This window comes from Talpa occidentalis, unplaced genomic scaffold (genome assembly GCF_014898055.3).
Source record: "Talpa occidentalis isolate TD23 unplaced genomic scaffold, MPIMG_talOcc4v2.1 talOcc4.17, whole genome shotgun sequence".
Taxonomy (NCBI): Eukaryota; Metazoa; Chordata; class Mammalia; order Eulipotyphla; family Talpidae; genus Talpa; species Talpa occidentalis.
In genome coordinates, this window is record NW_023601754.1 from 49,347,265 (window position 1) to 49,363,891 (window position 16,627).

Genomic DNA, 16,627 nt, shown 5'->3' on the forward strand with positions numbered 1-16,627 from the left:
GGCAGAGGGACATGGGAGTGATCGCTTAATGGGTCCTCCTTTTGGGGTGATGAGAAACTTCTGGGGCTTGATAGTGGTGAACACTGTGTGTGTGCATCTAGTGCCACTGAATTGTGGGTTTTAAAGTGGTTAAGTAGGGGGGCCTCCTCGGTAGCATAAGGGGTTAAGTCTCAGCACTAGGAAGCTATCCTACAGCCACTGCAGCATGATGAGATCAGTCCCTACAGGGCACAGCAGACCTCTTCTATCTCGCCTGCTGCTCCCCTCAGCAGTGGATTTCAGTAGATCCACCTGTTCTGCTCCCCACTCTGTCTCTGGTGAGTCCTCTTACCCACTTCCCCCTGCATCTCTGGCTTACACCCCAGCTCTTATATGCATAAATAAATAAAAATAATAAATCTTTAAAAAATACTATTCACTTAAAAAATAAAGTGGTTTAAATGGTCAATTTTATATGATGGGTGTAAAAATTAAATTTTGGGATGGACAATGGACAGTTAGGGCAGCTATGAAATAAAGAGAAGTCAGCTGAGGGGACTCTGGCTGGATATCACTCCTTCATAAAAAGTGAAGGGCAAGACTTCCGAGATGTTCAGAACAGTCATCCCAGCATGCACCCATGCATTGTTCTGAGTTGAGCTCAGTCAAGGTCCAGAAGCTTCTTATGAAGGCTTACAAAGTTCTGCATAACTTTGCTGAGTGCCACTCTTGTAGTGCCACTTTCGGATCAGCCTGCTTGACTGTGGTCACACTGGACTCATGTCAGTTCTTAGAATTAGAACATGCTGAGTGATTTTTTTCTCTCTATCCTGCGTCAGGCCCTTTGCATTGCCTAGAACTTCTGCCTGAAATGTCATTCCTCTTACACTGTTCATGGCTGGAGGCATCACCATCTTTAATTCTCAGCTTAAAAACTTTGTTTATTTATTTTTTAAAACACTTTAGCTTCAAGGCCTTTCTTGACTCCCCTTCTTAAGGAAAGGCCCACACTCCACACTCCCCTTATGTCATATTGTATCACCTACTTGTATCGTTGCTCGGTCTCCCTCCTCCAAAATGTTCAATTTTTCCAAGAAGTCCAGAGCAGGCTTTCCCCACTATGGCCACCTTGGCATGTGGAGCTAAGGCCTCAGGAGAAATCATCACCTTAAAAAAATGAAGATTAGCCAGATTCAGGGTCATCTCTAGAAGCTAATGTTTTTCAGAGAAACCTTTCATAAGGTAGGCAAGTATCTAGAGGCAGTCTTTGTCCTATGAAGTCATGTCCTTCTCTTTCCTTGATGCCCTAAGTCTCTCATTCCTTAGCTCAGGAACCCCTACCCCCAAATCATATACAGTGGTGTAAACCAAAATTACTCTGATTAAAAATGATTCAAGTAAAGTAGTTACAATAATAAAACTGTCATTCTTCATGTTTTGGGGTGCATGTGTTTTTCCCCAGATCAGGGGGTTTCAGTTGAAGCTTTTCACATAGCTGTGAGTTAGAGGCAGTGTTTCCTAGAGGTGGGGAGGAAACAGTTTGCAGCAGACCAACAGCTCTCTCTGCAAATCCCTAGCTCTAACCGCCCACTTTCTGTTCCCCTCGGAAAAGGAGCCTTCTTTAACTGTGGTTCAACCAATAAAATGGTACAGAAAAGACCCACCTGTTCCCAAGCCTTGTCCCAAGGCAATGAACCAACTGCCATGAAAAAACCAAAATAAGGTGACCTTTCATAGATGACCAGCCTGCAGTCTTTCACCCCAGCACCTGTCCGTTGCCATCCGTGGCACACTTAATCACACACGATACTTCACACAGGTGTCCAGCCACACACTTAGAACTGAAATGACCCAAGTTTCCAACCCTTGTGAACGTGTCATCATACATTTTGGGGTTGATTGTTAGATTGTTAGTTGATTGGTGGTTAGATTTTAATGGAAATGAACTCTTATCACCCATTTTTCTTCAAAACCTGCTCGTGTGGGCAAGTCCCACGAGTTTTGCACACCGGTCACTGAACGTTGAAGGAGAGCCACTGGAATCTCAGTTTCCTCTCAAGCCCAAGACTGCAGGTGCTGTTGAGGCCAGATTTAAAACGATCCTCCTCCCTGTGTGATTTCAGCAGAAGATACAGGAAGCCCAACTCCTCACCCCTGGTCCACCTGAGTGGACATTAGAAGAGCAGTGTTGTCTCTGTGTGTGATGGTCCCCTCTCTCCAGGTAAGAGTGGTTGCCAAGGGGGAAATACATGGGGTGTGGGATGAGATCCAGGGAGGGATGGGGTGTGTAGTTCATGTTTAAAGCATCCCCAGGCCTCAAGACTGAGGCCACTAGCTCTGAAGATATTCAAGGACAGAGTGGAGGGTGGCAAGGGAGGGAGGGAGGCAGAAAAATGGAAAATCATAGCCTTTCCATCAGCGCCACCTGGAGGTGGGAGGTGAGCTCTGCAAAGAGATGCTAGAACTGTCTTGAGGGATCCCCCAAAATTGAGCATGTTGTCCTCAGGCAACCGTGGAGAGGAGATGTGCTTACAAGCATTAGAGAACTGCAGGTGAGAAAACTGCAGCCCTGAGAGAGGGGGTGGGAGGAGTAGAAGCTCCAGGGGGTGAAATAAAGAAAAAGCTGACCTTGCCTGCTGCAGCCCCAGGCAACCTGCCAAAAGCATTTTTATGACCAATCTGAAACCGTTGCCTTGCATGTGATGAAAAAACAACTACTAATTGCAAGTTTTTATGACCGAAGATGACTGTAGAGGTCTTGTCTCCCTCACCTCCTAAGGGCACAGGGGAGATTAGGCCTAAGAGGTGGGGGTGATAGGGTAATGGGGGAAAAGAAGAAAGCTGCTTTCTGAATCAATGTGTTGATCAAGTCTACATGCTTCTGTTATGTGTTGACCACTAGGGCACCCAACACATGCGGACTGTGGGGTCAATGAAGTTGGTCAGGCTCTCACACCACTGGCCTCTTGGCTATCACCTGCGGCCTTGGTCTTGTAAACGTAGAGGGCGCGTGGATGTGGACATGTGGGTGTGGGGACACCTGAGCAGGGTGTGTGCTCATGTGCAAGCATGCACCCCTGAGCCTAGAGGTCAGGGATATAAGGGCAGTATCATTCAGAGACGCCCGTGGTGGAGCGGCTACAAGAGGGCGAGTGATGTCTAGGGGAGGAAGGGACCACGAGAGAATGCCAGAGAAAGCCTGGAGAAGAGCGTAGACAGATTCACAGGGGGCTCAAGTTGCTGTCTGCCTGCTGGCTTGCTTCCCCTGCTCACCATTAAAACCTGGGGAAATGATGCCAAAGGCTCCAAAATTCTCCTTCAAATTGCTAGAACCAGCAGTGAACCCACCCGGCCGGGGATGATTGCAAAACACAGAGTTACCCAGGATGTTCTCAGTTTTTGTCCTGTAATTTCCATGTTCCGTGAGGCTCTTCATCCTCACATCCTAGAAAAACCCCATCCCAAGAAGACTGGGATGGGTAGTCACCTTCTTCCAACAACCCTCTCTCTCTACCATGAGGAAAAGGAGGCCTGGAGATTTGAAGAAATTCCCCCGCGTTCACATGGGGAAGTGTATCTAACACTCTCTGAAAACAAGAGCTTCCTCTCTCCACAATCCTTCACTTTCCTCCCCACAGGAAGATAATTAAGAAAATTAAGAAAACAAAACTGGACTACACTTGCTACAGGATGTGTGAATTTAAAAAATGAATGGTCAAGAATCACTGTGTTAAATTTATTAGGTAATTAAAAGATGATAATGCAACGGTACTTCAATAAAAGCATACAATAAAAATATCAGAGGAAGAACACCAGAGAGGATGGCCATACATGGTCTCCACTGGGGTGATCGAGTTTCATATAAGTTGTCAAGACTCTTTGATCAAAAGAAAATTCCTTCTCAGGCTCATTAGACTCAAAGAACTTTTGGGGGGTTTTGTGCATGCGTGTTTTGTTTCTGGCTTGCGGCTCGGAAGTTTTTGAGAAGGACTGAACCAGAAAGCTTCGAGGAGGAAAAGGATGCTGAAGCAATTACTGCCGAGAAAACAAAAGCTGGAGGCATTCAGGCTCAGTCTGGTTTGCCGGATGCTCTCTGAGTCATCTTTATGTTTCTCATTAAAGGCCTGCTTCTTCCACATGGTGAAACAGATGGCTGCCAAGAGTTCCCGAGTTTTAAAGAGAATGACTTTGGGGGCAAAAGGAACAGACAGATATTCCTCTTTGTCCTGCTACGCTAAGGGGCGACTTTGTCAACCGTCAACCGAGGACTGCAGGTGATGCCCCTTCAGATGCACCACCGCTGGGTGCTTCTTGTGGAAGTCAGGACATGAGTGTGGTCACCCCAGGGGTGGGCAGCTGGTGCAGGTGGACCTGGACTTCCTGCAGGGGACCCCGGGCTTGGTGTCTTATGCTCTTCAGTTTCCATCTTGATGATCTTTTTCAGAATAATACATTTAATTCCACCTTGAAATCCACACATGTAAATCTCACCTAACAACAAGATAGGGATAAATTAGCATATGTGAGCCTTGGGAATAACGTTCTTGCTGAAACACTGGGAATATGTCAGATTTTCGTCAGTCCAATATTCCAGTGTTTTGAAGATTGAGATCTCTTTCTGAAGAGTCTCCAGGAGGTCCTGAGTGGGTCCTGAGGGACAAGGGATAGTGTGGGCTCAAGAAAGCCAATGGCCATTCTTTCCCCCCCCGTTTTACTGATGATTCAAAGGTCAACTCCATATATAAAATACATCCTCAGCCTATCTTTCACATCCAACCATACTAAAGTCATGCTCCAAGTTTTGGGAAAACCCATCTAGTGATTTTTGAGATTTATGGAAGCAGGAAGAGAGAAACTTAATTTTTTTGACCTATAGTATGAACAAAGGACATGGAGCCAACTATATCTCTACACCTCCACTCTCCCAGCCATCTCACTCTGTGTTCTCCGCCCTAGGGAAGAAGCCCTTCCCAGAGGGCTCTGCTACCCACTTCTTACACCTTCAGTGTTGCACATTCACAAGAGCCTGGTGGATCAGAAGCTGCCCCCAATGGTGCCATGGTGTTTTGATGGGCACAGGTCACTTCCTGGGTGTCTTCATCCTTGGGAGGAAGGACATCGATGTAAACGGACAATTGTGATTATAAATGATTATATTGTAGACTAGGTACTTCTCAGGTGAACAGTGTGTAGGAGGTTATACCATGAAGGTTTGTATAAGTGCCCTCTATGACAGTCACACAAACTGTCCACTATGATAGCCAGACACAACTGCCATGTGGCTGTTCAAATGGAAGTGAGTTAGAGTGAAATTTAAAATTCAGGTCACACCAGAAGCATTTCGAATGTGCAGTGGCCACGTGTGGCTGTCATAGCAGACATTGTGGCCACAGGATATTTCCATCTTCATGGGTGATGCCATTCCAGGACAGCTGCCACTGATGATGCAAATTGATTAACATTTGGTAATGGAGGGGACTCCTTGGTGGTGCAAGGGGCTAAGTCTCAGCATTATGAAGCTATATACAGCCGCTGCAGCATGAGTTCGATCCCCGGCCAGGGAGCTACCCACATGGCGCAGCAGACCACTCCTGTCTCCCCACTGTTCCCCTCAGCAGTGTATTTCAGTAGATCTACCTGTTCTGTCCCCATTCTGCCTCTGGTGAATCCTCTCACCCCCTCCTCCACGCCTCTGGCCTGCACCCCAGCTCTTGTATGCATAAATAAATAAATCTTTAAAAAAAAGATTTAAAAACCCCAACATTTGATAATGGATACTCCAGTGCTCTCCATCTATATTTAAAATATGCCAGAAACTCCAATAGACCCTCTATGCTATGACATTGCTGGAGTCACACATTTCTTTGAAATGAGAATTTCAACTCTATTAGATATGGGAGGACATGTAGGGTCTAAATTACAGGGATTTCATGATTTGTTGCACTGATAGTAGACTTTGGGGGCCGGAACCCAGCTACACTGGAATTCAGAGCATGTGAGATTTTTGTTTTATTGAAATACAGTTGACTGATAACACAGTGTAAGTTTAAGTTGTAGAATGTGGTGATTTGTTCCACTTATCACACCCATGCAATGTACAAGGTTGCTTTGATCAAAGGTGGACTGCCTATACCACCTAGGTGTTAGAGGACTGCTTTCAGTCAAACAGGTACCTTGCATCTCTAACTGTTGTATGGAGACTTCTGGGTAAACTGGTGATTATAGAAGCAACTGGTGATTATAGAAGCAAGAGGAGACACCTGCTGACTATCACAGCCAACCCTGAGCTGCAGCCTTCTGTCCGAAGACTTTGTCCACCAAACATAGACAGGAAAATGGACTTGAGAACTAATCCAAAAAGTTTCACTGCAAATGACCTAACACCGCACCTTCTCCTTGCCTGATCCTTTAAAGCTACCGCATGTCCTGATCCTGGAGGAACAAAGCTCAAAACTGCCCTTTGGTGGTGGATGAATCATGATTTCTAGTCTCAAAATCCTCCCGGATTACGTTACAGCCTGGCTATTCTTGGGCCGGCTGCTCCAACAAGGTTTATGTAAATACACGGTATGACGAGGAAGTGGCCAAAATGACACATTTCTCACAACATGTCTCTGCCATTCAGTGATGTGTGATTTTATCGCAGTATGATTACCACTGGGGCCTTGGCTAACACCTCCATCCTGTCACATCATTATCATTTCTTTTTTTGTGGCCAGAGAGATTAAGACCTAGCCTCTTAGTAACTTTGAGGTTTATAACATAGTCCGGTTGACTATGATCACTATGCTGTGCATTAGAGCTCCAGGATTAATTTATCTCAAATTCATAAATCTGCACCCTTAAACAACACCTCCCTAGGCTCCCTGCTCCACCCTCCCCAAGCTCATGGTTGCCACCATTCTATTTTGCCTTTTCACAAGTTCAGTCAAAGCAGTATTTTTAGGGCCTCCCTGGAGGTGCAAGGGGTTAAGCACCACACTATGAAGCAAAAATGCAGCCTCTGCAGCATGAGTTCAATCCCCAGCCGGCCAGAGAGAAACCCACATGGCTCAGCAGACCTCTCCTGTCTCGCCCGCTGCTCCCCTCAGCAGTGTGTTTCAGTCAGCCTGCCTGTTCTGTTCCCCACTCTGTTTCTGGTGAATCCTCTCACCCCCCGCATCTCTGGCCTGTACCCCAGCTCTTGGATATATAAATAAATAAATCTTTAAAAAAAAAAGAGCAGGATTTTTAAAATCGTCATAAACTGGCCTCCTGTGTACGTGCTAAGCCAGGAGTGGACATGTCCAGCCTGTCACCACAGCCAGTGTGAGCTTTGGGGAACTCTTAAGGGGAGAACTCACCAAGGCAGACATCCTTTTCAGCTCGGGTAAATCTGCATGTGAGTGAGAGAAAAAACAATTTGGTTGTCAGATTGCAGGGAAAATGAGTCTCAGAACTGAAAGTATAAAAAAGGAAAAAAAACCTCTAATTTTCCCTCTGAGGCTTGTCTTTACAGTTGATCTAACATGTCCTGAGTAAGTAGAACCAAATGACCTTGAGCTGGGCACCAAGGCCACTGGAGACTTAGAAAGCAGGAATGGGGCGTTACCCAGCAGCAGGGGCGTGCAAACAGAAACCCAAAGCTCCAGTTATCTGAAGCAAAGCCTCTTCCTACTTTTTCATGTAGGAACTGCCCTGAGACCTGCTAATGAACTTCAGCCCAGTCCACATGTCTTTGCCCCTAATCTGCTTCCAGCCCACAAAATTTAACTCTGTGTCCTCAATCCTGGTCTCCCAAATCTAGGTAAACTCTTGCCTTTCTTCATTGAGTTTGGATGATATTTAAGTTGATCTCCTACTTCCTTGACAATCAATTCAAAAATAAAGCTGATTTCTCTTCTCCAAGACCTGATGTCATCATCTGATCCATGCAGCTGGGCGGAGAGCCCACTGCTCCGGACACAGGAGTCCTTCCTCTTCCTATCTCGTGATTCCTTTTCTATCCTGTGATTCTCTCTTCTCTCCTGTGATGGGGAAGGGGATTCCATCACTTACCAGCAACTTCCTGCTCGGGAAACTCAGAGCAGATGGATCTAGGAAAAAGAGAACCAAAGCTAAGTGTAGGATCTGAAGATTTCAGGGAGGCAATAAGGCTTTGGAGAGGCAAGGAGGGAGGTCACTTTACAGATTGAGAGGGAGTGCGGGCCGGGGACAGGAGTGGGAGTGGCCACAGGAACCACTGCTGTGCAAAGGGGGTTTCTGGAGAATGGAGGGGGAGTTAAGCTGGGCATAAGCCAAGTATACTACCTCTCAGTGGATTCCTCTTGTGATGAACCTATAAAAATATACAGGGAGGAATTTATCGTATGTGAACATTCTTCGCTTTACTTCATTCCTCACCTTTTAAAAGATGTTCTCTGGACTCACCCTCCTGTGTGCAGCGGTAGATGAAGATGACAGAGAGGAAGAGGAGGCAGATGGAGAGGCAGCTGAAGGTGATGACAAAGGTGATTCTGGGGTCTGGGGGGAGAGAAGCGGGTCACCTTGGTTCCTGGTTCACGCAGAGGGAACTGGCCCAAGCGTCAGGGGAAGCCAGACACCGTGGCTTCAGCTTTCACGGCTGCCACTTCTCAGCTGGAACTGTGGCTGCCTCTCGGGGAACCAGCTCACCCTCCCTGAGATTTAGCTTTCCAATACAAAGCAAGGTTAATAGCAGCTCCTTTCCTGAGTGGTTGGGGGAGCAAAAGGCCACACTAATTGAGGGCCCGAACAGTGTCTCCAGGCAGGAAGCTCCCAAGGGTCCATTCTCAGCATTGTGAGCAGGCTAGATGCAAGGTCATGGCTTATCCTCACAACAGCACCTGAGATAAGTTTCCCTCCCCCATTTCACTGACATGTAAACCAAGCCACATAACCAGGATGGGCTGTGTGTCCTGGTGTGCCCGGCCTGTTAGACCAGTCTGGTTCCTGGACAGGGCAGCCCTGGGCGTGGACATTCTAAAGAGGTGACCTTCTGAACCTGGTCCAGGGAGCTCGTCAACTGTTGAGATACTTGTTTATCCAATTAACGAGGATGGGACAGAGGTGACAAGCCATGGATGAGGGCAAATCCAAACTCACCACCCAGTTCAAGAATCATGTTCTATGGCTATGCAACAAAGGAATATTACTCGGCCGTAAAAAGAAGGAAATCCTGCCATTTGTGACAACATGATGAACCTGAAGGGCACTAAGCTAGTGAGGTAAGTCAGAAAAGGTCAAATGGAGCATGAATTCTCTTAGATGTAGACTCTAAAACAAAAGCCTAGAAACAGAGGGGAGAGGGTGTTTGCCATGGGCTGGGGGAGAGGTTGGTAAAGGCTACAAACATTCAGTTATAAGGTGTTCTAAGGTCTGAAGTTCAGCATGTGGACAGAGCTGATAACATTGCATTGTATCACTGGAATTTGCTTAAAGTATATCTCAAGCGTTCTCACCAAAATAAATAAAATAAAGGTAAATACAAGGTCATGAGCTCAATAGAGGGTGGGGGGGGCTTCCATCTACACGTATGTCCAAATACACCATACTCTTGTACTGTCTTACCATCTTATCTGTCAGTTATATTGCAATAAAGCTAGAAAAAAAGGAGGGGGCTGAAGGGAAACAGAATATAACCTGCAGAATAGGTAATGCTCAAAACTACTAGCTTTGAAGCTCTTAGTCTAGAATCTGACTCATTGTGTAGGATAATGAAGTTGCAAGGATAATGATTATTTTCTTACCCAATATTCTACCCACACCCATTTCCCATTAACAGGCTGCTTGATGCTCCCCTCTCCAAGGGTCCCCAGTCCCCTATGCCATTCTTATGCACCCCAGATGGTGGTTTCCTTCCATTTCCAATTCAAGCACCTACTTCTATTTATTGAAGTGGGGGGGTTGCCTGGAAGGATCTGAAATGTCTTGGAATGTGTGTGGAACAGGAACATCCTGCCGGGTATGTTCCCAGCCTCCTGTGTTGGTGACTTTCTCAAAGACCTGTACCTTTTTGCAGGATTGAGCAAAAAATTCCTTCTGAGGAATTGGAATATCCCACTCTTATTTCAGACCTTTTCCTCCCAGTCGTTTCCTTCTCCCCAGCCTCCTAAAACTCAGTCACTTCCACACTAATACTATGGAAGAGTTGGCTTCTGGTGGATCGAAATTCAAACAACAACTTCAGCAGCACATCCCCGTGGATGTAGATGCGAGAAAACAGGACAGGAACAGCCACCGTCCCTGACGGCCGACTGCTCTCCACAGAAGCAGAGAGATGAGAGCCTTGCCTTCCCCTTCTTGGTGTCCCCTTGCATGCTGGCAGCTCCTTCCACATAGCAGTTCACTAGAAATGAGAAGTAAATGGTTGCAAAATTGTCTTCTTTAACGCACTGAATTGGGTTTGCACTGACATGTCTTCACATCCTGCTCAAATTTCCTGTCACCATCGACACGCTGCCCAGCCAAGTGACAAAGGGCCGAAGACCCTGGTGGGAAGGAACCAGGCTGAGCCGTGGTCTACAACCTGATTCAGGGACACACATGAAATCACAGGCATCAGAAGGATTCCTGGTGTCAAAGTTAGGTGGTAAATTCCATCACCAGTCTGTGGACAGCACTAGACCATGGGGTCCCTTCCTTGTAGCTTTGAGGCAAATGTCTAAAGCTTTGAGGCAAACGTCTACAGACATCAGGTCTGTGCTTCAAAGATATTCTGAGCTGTTTGGGATTGTGATGATAAAAATGAGAACTTAAAAAGTGCATTTTAAGGAATTATGTACATATCCACTGGGATGGCTATAATAGAATAAAAGGAAAATAGTAAGTGTTGGCAAGGAAGGAGAGCTATTGGAACCCCCGCATATTACTGGTGGGATGTTAAATGATACAACCACATTGGAGAGCAATTTGGTAGTTCCTCAAAAAGTCAAACATACAGTTTGTCCCAGCAACTCTGAGAAGACACCCCAAGGTATCGACATTAGATCTAGGGGCTCATGGGTGGAAAAGCATCTGTTAGAGGGAGGAGGGCGTGGGTGGAATATTGGGTGAGAAAATGGTCATCATCGCTACAATCTCCTGATCCAACACAGTGAGTCAGATTCTAGACCGAGAGCTTCCAAGTCAGTACTTCTCATCATTATTCCTCGGTATATACCCAAGAAAATGAAAAGCAGAGACTCAGATACACATTCTCCCATTATTTGCAACAACCAAAATGTACATACAAAACAACAGTCCAGCAGCCAGTGAACAGATAAACAAAACTCAGTCTATTCAGACAATGGGATTATTTTCAATCACGGAAAGAAAGGAGATGTACTGACAGATGCTCCTTGGAAACGTTAGGTTTCGTGAAAGAAACTGATCACCATGTAAAGGAAGAACCCATTTATAGGAAATCTCTGGAAAAGACAGAACCATAGAGGGAGAAAGCAGACTTGAGGTTGCAAGACTTGGTGGGAGACGGGAGAGTGGCGAGTGACTGTTTAGTGGGTGTGAGATTTCATTCTGGGATAATGAGAATATTCTGCATTTATAGTGTGGGGGAGACCCTATACCTACAAAATACTAATAACAATGTAAACCAACGGTACTTCAACACAATTATTAATAATACTAATAGAACAATAATAATAACAATGAAAAGAAACATCGATGGACTATCTACATGCCAGTTTGCATAATCCCTTTGGTTATTAAAGTCTAGATAAGCTCCCGTTTCAGCCTAAAACTCCCAGCGGCTCTATGATTTATGAGAATCGCTAAGGACAAAATCTTAGTAATTTTTTCATGGGAAAAATAGAATCAGAGAAAAAGAATTTAATATTCCCCTATTTTGAGAACTTTAAAGTCTCAGCAAGTCCTGATCATAAATATTTCCAAAATAACTGGTCCTGGTCCCAGACCAGTCACACAAACTCACCCTCATTCTCCACCAACCGCCACCATTATTTTTTTCATTCTGCAGAATGACAGACAATGCTGTGCTAATTAACTCGTCAGTTTTTTCAGAACTGGACGTGCCTTAGTCGTATTCTTCCCAAAGAGGCAGCAGCTCCCCTCCCCCGCCCCCTACTGCAGAGAAAGCAACCACTAAAAGTCTTGAATCCAAGGTTATAGCCTGACTGCTGCGATGGATACACCTGGGAAAACACCTTCTCTGATGACCTTACCTGCTTTTGCTGAGGGCGCAACATGCCCTTCACGGTCATCTGGAAAACAGATGCGAGAAAAGAAAGAACAATGATTATACGGGAACCCATAAATCCTCATGGCCTGCTCATGGACCTGATGCCCTCTCTGGGGAACAAAGAAGAGAAGGTCCTTTCCATACCCTCGATGCTCACGTGCCCAAGCCAGGCACAAGGCATCAGATGACTCTTCTTAATACTCCTGAAGTTGATGATATTTTTAATAACAAAAATATTTCTGAATGACAGCTAATTTCTCCCTCAAGTCCTATTCCTTGTCAATCTTCCCTCTCCCAGGAACGAGCACCACTGTCAGGGGCAGAGGGGTGGTAGAAATGGGGAGATGCTGGTCCAAGCATGACACAGCCTTAAGAACTGTAAGAATCTCTTTTCTTTTTGTAAGATTTGTTTATGCATACAAGAACTGGGGTACAGGCCAGAAGTGTGGGGGGTGGGGTGAGAAGATTCACCAGAGACAGAGTGGGGAGCAGAACAGGTGAATCTCCTGAAATCCACTGCTAAGGGGAGCAGTGGGGAGACAGGAGAGGTCTGCTGCGCCATGTGGGTCAGCTCTCTGGGTGGGGGGGGGATCAAATTCGTGCTGCAGTGGCTGCTGAGCACTTCATACTGCTGAGACTTAAGCCCTGTGCCACCAGGGAGGCCCAAAACAATCTCTTTTCAGTGATATTCACCCCTTGATATTTTGAACTGACCCCACATAAACTAATTCTGTTAATACTTTATTCTAAAATGGCCTCCCTCATCCACATGGAAACACACTCAGAATCCCCGAGGAGAGCCTCACCCCTGCACTCAGTTTCTATCTCCCCACTTCCCTACACTCAAGGTGACATGTTTGTCTTTTTTGCTTCCTGGATTCCCCCTCCCCAGTCAGGCCCCATCACCGGAAAAGGGGTTTGTGCATCAAGGCCAATCTGAGGGCCTTCTCACCCGTGACCTCCAGCTGTAGGCCCCTGCTCTCCTCTGACCACACACGGGAGGTCATTGTCCTGTAGGCACAAAAGTACGTCCCAGCATCCTTAGGCTCCAGGTGAGTGAGGAGAAATTCAGTGTAGTTTCCCGCTGATCTCTGCTCGTGCTTGTACTCGGGGTCCTGCAACTTTCCTAGCACGAATGTCACATTCTGGAAGCGAGACTGACACGCCAGGGTCACGTTGCTCCCGCGTTCAACCACTGAGCTGGGCAAGACGCTGAGGAAGGGCTGAGGAAGCAACTCTGGAAAGAATTCAGAGCTAATTTGACTCTTCATCTGGATGACCACCAAAACCTCACAGAGGTCATAGGATTAAAGGGAAAAGGCCATGGAACTTGGGGTGCAAGAACTGAGAGAGCTGAAGAGGGAGAAAACTCACCATCCCTTTTCTCATCTTCATAGCCCAGACAAAGCCCTGCAAGAGAAACCCTCATGAGAAACGAGTGATGCACTTGTCTTTGATTATAAATTGGACAGAGGATGCATGACTAATTTGGTAAGGACCTGTCCTATTCCTTGCATATATTTCACTTGCCCTTTTTCTTTTGTTCTTATTCGTCACTCAGAAGTTATGTTTAGCATGAAAACAGTAATCCAGAGAGATCTGGGCATCTGCAGATTATTCACAATGACCAAGAGTTGGAAACACCCCAAGTGCCCAACAACAGAGGCACGGCTAATGGCTGGCATTTATATGCCAAGGACCGGTGCTCAACTTCAGCCAGCAAACAAAAATGTGACATCCCACCGTTGATAACACGGATGGACCTAGCAGGGCTGCCGCTTAGTGAAATAAGTGAGCTGGAGAAAGACAGACACCGTATGATTTCACTCGTAGGTGGCAGAGGAAGAACCAAAACAAAACAAGTGAAGGACTGAAATGAAACAAAACAAACTCTTCTACTACCAGAACAAAGCAGTGGTGACAAGCAGGGAAGGGCAGAGTGGGCAGGTCAATGGGGTGAAAGGGGCCAGTGACATGACGATGGTAGCAACCAGCTTCTTGGCAGTGAGCTAATGGAATCTACACAGATGTTTTCACACAAGCCTGTGCACCCGAGACTTACAGAATGTTCTAAGCCCATGTTACTGCAGAGTCAAAGCCCTCAGAAGGAGCCCACCCTGCTAACACCTTGAATTTGGACTTGACTGTCATCCTGCAGAGCTGTGCGGGAAGAGGTGACTGTGGTTTTCAGTCATCTGGTTTGTGGTACTTCGCTGGCAGCCAGAGGGAACGGATGCGGGGAGGACGAGGTCTCTTCACCGCCCAGCTTGTTCTAGCATCTCGAGGGGTGGGGTGTGATAAGCAACAGGTGCCTCTGAAGCTCAGTGTGTCTGAGGGAGAAGCATCACCCCCACAGGTAGGGCAGTACCCAGAAGGAGGAGGACCTGGGCACATGAGTCCTGGTGCCCTCCACATTCCCTCCCCGGAAGGAGGAACTTGGGGGCTTAAGCTCAAAGTCCTGAGCTCCCGCAAGACCGAGCCAACATTATAACTGGCTCTTCCTTCTGGGTTGAGATCATTCGATCCAGTATGTTTAAGTTGAGGACGGTTACGGTAAGATGAGGCTTAGGTCTGGGCAGAACATTTTCTTTTCATCCATCAGCCCCAGGCATAGCTCTTCTCTGTGTTCTTCCTTTGTAGCCAAGGCCTTGCTGCAGACCCACCCTCCAGGCAAGACCTTGAGTTTGGACCTTACAGACCTGGTGAGCCCCTCCACTCTGCATTTCTCAGCCGAGCAAACAGAAGCTCAGATTCCTCCTCTCATATGAATGAGCTCCAGGTAAAAAGGCATGTGGGCAGATACCACAACCCACAAAACTCTCACAGACAGCACAGACCCAGCACACAGAAGCCACTATTCTGTACTTGCCATATTTCCCCATGCTAACCCATTCTCACCCGTCAAGTCTGTGGGTCCTGGTCCTGGACACTCACCAAGACAGAGCAGGGACAGGAATTCCGTGACCATAGCGTCCCTTCTGCCTGGGCCAATAGCTGCTCTTCTGGTTTGCAGTCCCAAGGAAGAATGGTCACCAAGGTGTTCACCCTGCCCACTGTGCCCCGGGTGTATGGGTGAGCTTTGGCCCTGACACTGACCTCCACAGCACCTCGTGTACTATTTCCTCCTCACAACTGACTCAGGAAACCAGAAGCCATCAATGACAACATCTTCCCCACAGGTCCGGTGAGTGGCTCCACCCGCCCTGAGCTCCATCCTACCTCATCTCAAGTCCTGCTTTTTATTTAATCCTGAAGATGCGTCTCGTGTCTACACTTGGAGTTTCTGTTGGAGAGAAACTGAAAGCCAAGGCTGTTTCTCAAACTGAGGCCAAAGGCCCTGCTTGCCCCTGATGCAGCAACAGTCTCTGAGTCTCTGTCCCACCAGATAAGCTGCACCATTTCCTTTCTTTTCCCTATAAGCTTAATAAACTCTGCTTTTTCACATGCCAAGGGAAAAGAGCTTTGCTACAAAGATAACATCAAAATCGCGACCACTAGATGCTGGCCAAAGCCCGCCGGCTTCACACAGAATGGCAAGGCCACGCCGACCCCCGCCTCTCCCCCTTCTACTCCCTGAAACTCTGGATAAACACCCTGGAGGGGGATCTTCCCAGACACTAGAGTCTGCTGTCCTCTTCCAGGCGTCAACCAACAAAACTACCTTCCTTCCCCTCAAACTGTTTCTTTTCCTGGCCAAGGGGCTAGACCCGGGGGCATTCCCGGGCCACACCTGCGCCCTGCTGCTCCCGCGACTTTCCAACAGAACCCGCAACTCCAGCCCCAGCAAGCTCTTCATCCTCCCTGCGCCTCCATCCCTCATCTGCTGCAACTTCCCTTAACCGTTTCACAGCGGGGTTCGAACCCCACATCTGACAGGAAGATCCCCTTCGTCAACCCTAGCAAGACGTTCAGCACACAGTGGGCGCTCAAGAAATAATTCGGGGCCTCCCCGGGGGCGCCGCGGTTGAGCGCTGGGTTGCGAAGCTGCCCGCGGCCTCTGCGGCGCCGGTTCGATCCCCGGCTGCTCCCGGCCACCGGAGGAGGGTCCCGCATGGCGCGCAGACCTCTCCTGCCGCCCGCTGCTCCCCTCAGCAGTGTCCTTCGGTCCTCTGCCTGTTCTGCTCCCCGCTCTGGCTCTGGTGAATTCTCTCGCCCTCCCGCGCTTCTGACTGTACCCAGTGCTTGTGTAAATAAATAAATAAATCTTTAAAAAAAAAAAAAGAAGAAAGAAAGAACTCGGGACTACAGGTCCCAGGGGTCGGCGCGGCCGGCCCTGTCACGCCGGGGAGGCGGCTGGCGCGCCCGCGCGGGCTTCCCTCCAGGTGCGGTTCCTCAGCGTCCGGCAGCGACGGCTCCGGCGGCAACGGGCCGTTCCTTCCCGCCGACGGCCCGGGCGCCCCCCGGGGTCTGTCAGAGCGGCGGGTCGCGCGCTTCCCTCAGGCCCAGGAGGGCTCC

At 47.7% G+C, this 16,627-nt stretch overlaps 1 protein-coding gene across 5 annotated transcripts; it reads right to left on the bottom strand.

The window, feature by feature from the left end:
• Positions 1–1,082: 1,082 nt before the first annotated feature.
• VSTM1 (V-set and transmembrane domain containing 1) lies at positions 1,083–16,133 on the bottom strand. 5 transcript variants are annotated; one of them, XM_054697378.1, is made up of 11 exons: positions 15,392–16,133; positions 15,071–15,304; positions 13,547–13,582; positions 13,125–13,409; positions 12,156–12,194; positions 8,389–8,481; positions 8,269–8,296; positions 8,017–8,054; positions 7,323–7,354; positions 4,971–5,081; positions 3,709–4,470 (listed from the first exon to the last, which is right to left on the bottom strand). In XM_054697378.1, the coding sequence occupies exons 2-10, from the start codon at positions 15,138–15,140 to the stop codon at positions 4,974–4,976; spliced, it is 729 nt and encodes a 242-aa protein (XP_054553353.1). In that variant the 5' UTR covers positions 15,141–15,304; positions 15,392–16,133; the 3' UTR covers positions 3,709–4,470; positions 4,971–4,973. The 5 variants fall into 5 exon arrangements, with proteins under 5 accessions (XP_054553352.1, XP_054553353.1, XP_037373069.1 ...); XM_054697377.1 differs by lacking the exon at positions 3,709–4,470 and adding an exon at positions 1,083–1,146 and having other exon boundaries at positions 15,071–16,133; XM_037517172.2 differs by having other exon boundaries at positions 15,107–16,133.
• Between the last annotated feature and the right edge of the window lie 494 nt (positions 16,134–16,627).

Coding starts and splice junctions, on each gene's coding strand:
- VSTM1 (XM_054697377.1), bottom strand. CDS start 15,140: ATGGTCACGGAATTCCTGTCCCTGCTCTGTCTTGGTGAGTGTCCAGGA. Junction 8,055..8,268: donor CAAGAGGAATCCACTGAGAG/GTAGTATACTTG, acceptor TCTTTTTCCTAG/ATCCATCTGCTCTGAGTTTC. Junction 5,082..7,322: donor TGAAAAGGATGTCTGCCTTG/GTGAGTTCTCCC, acceptor CTTCCTCCCAAG/GATGAAGACACCCAGGAAGT.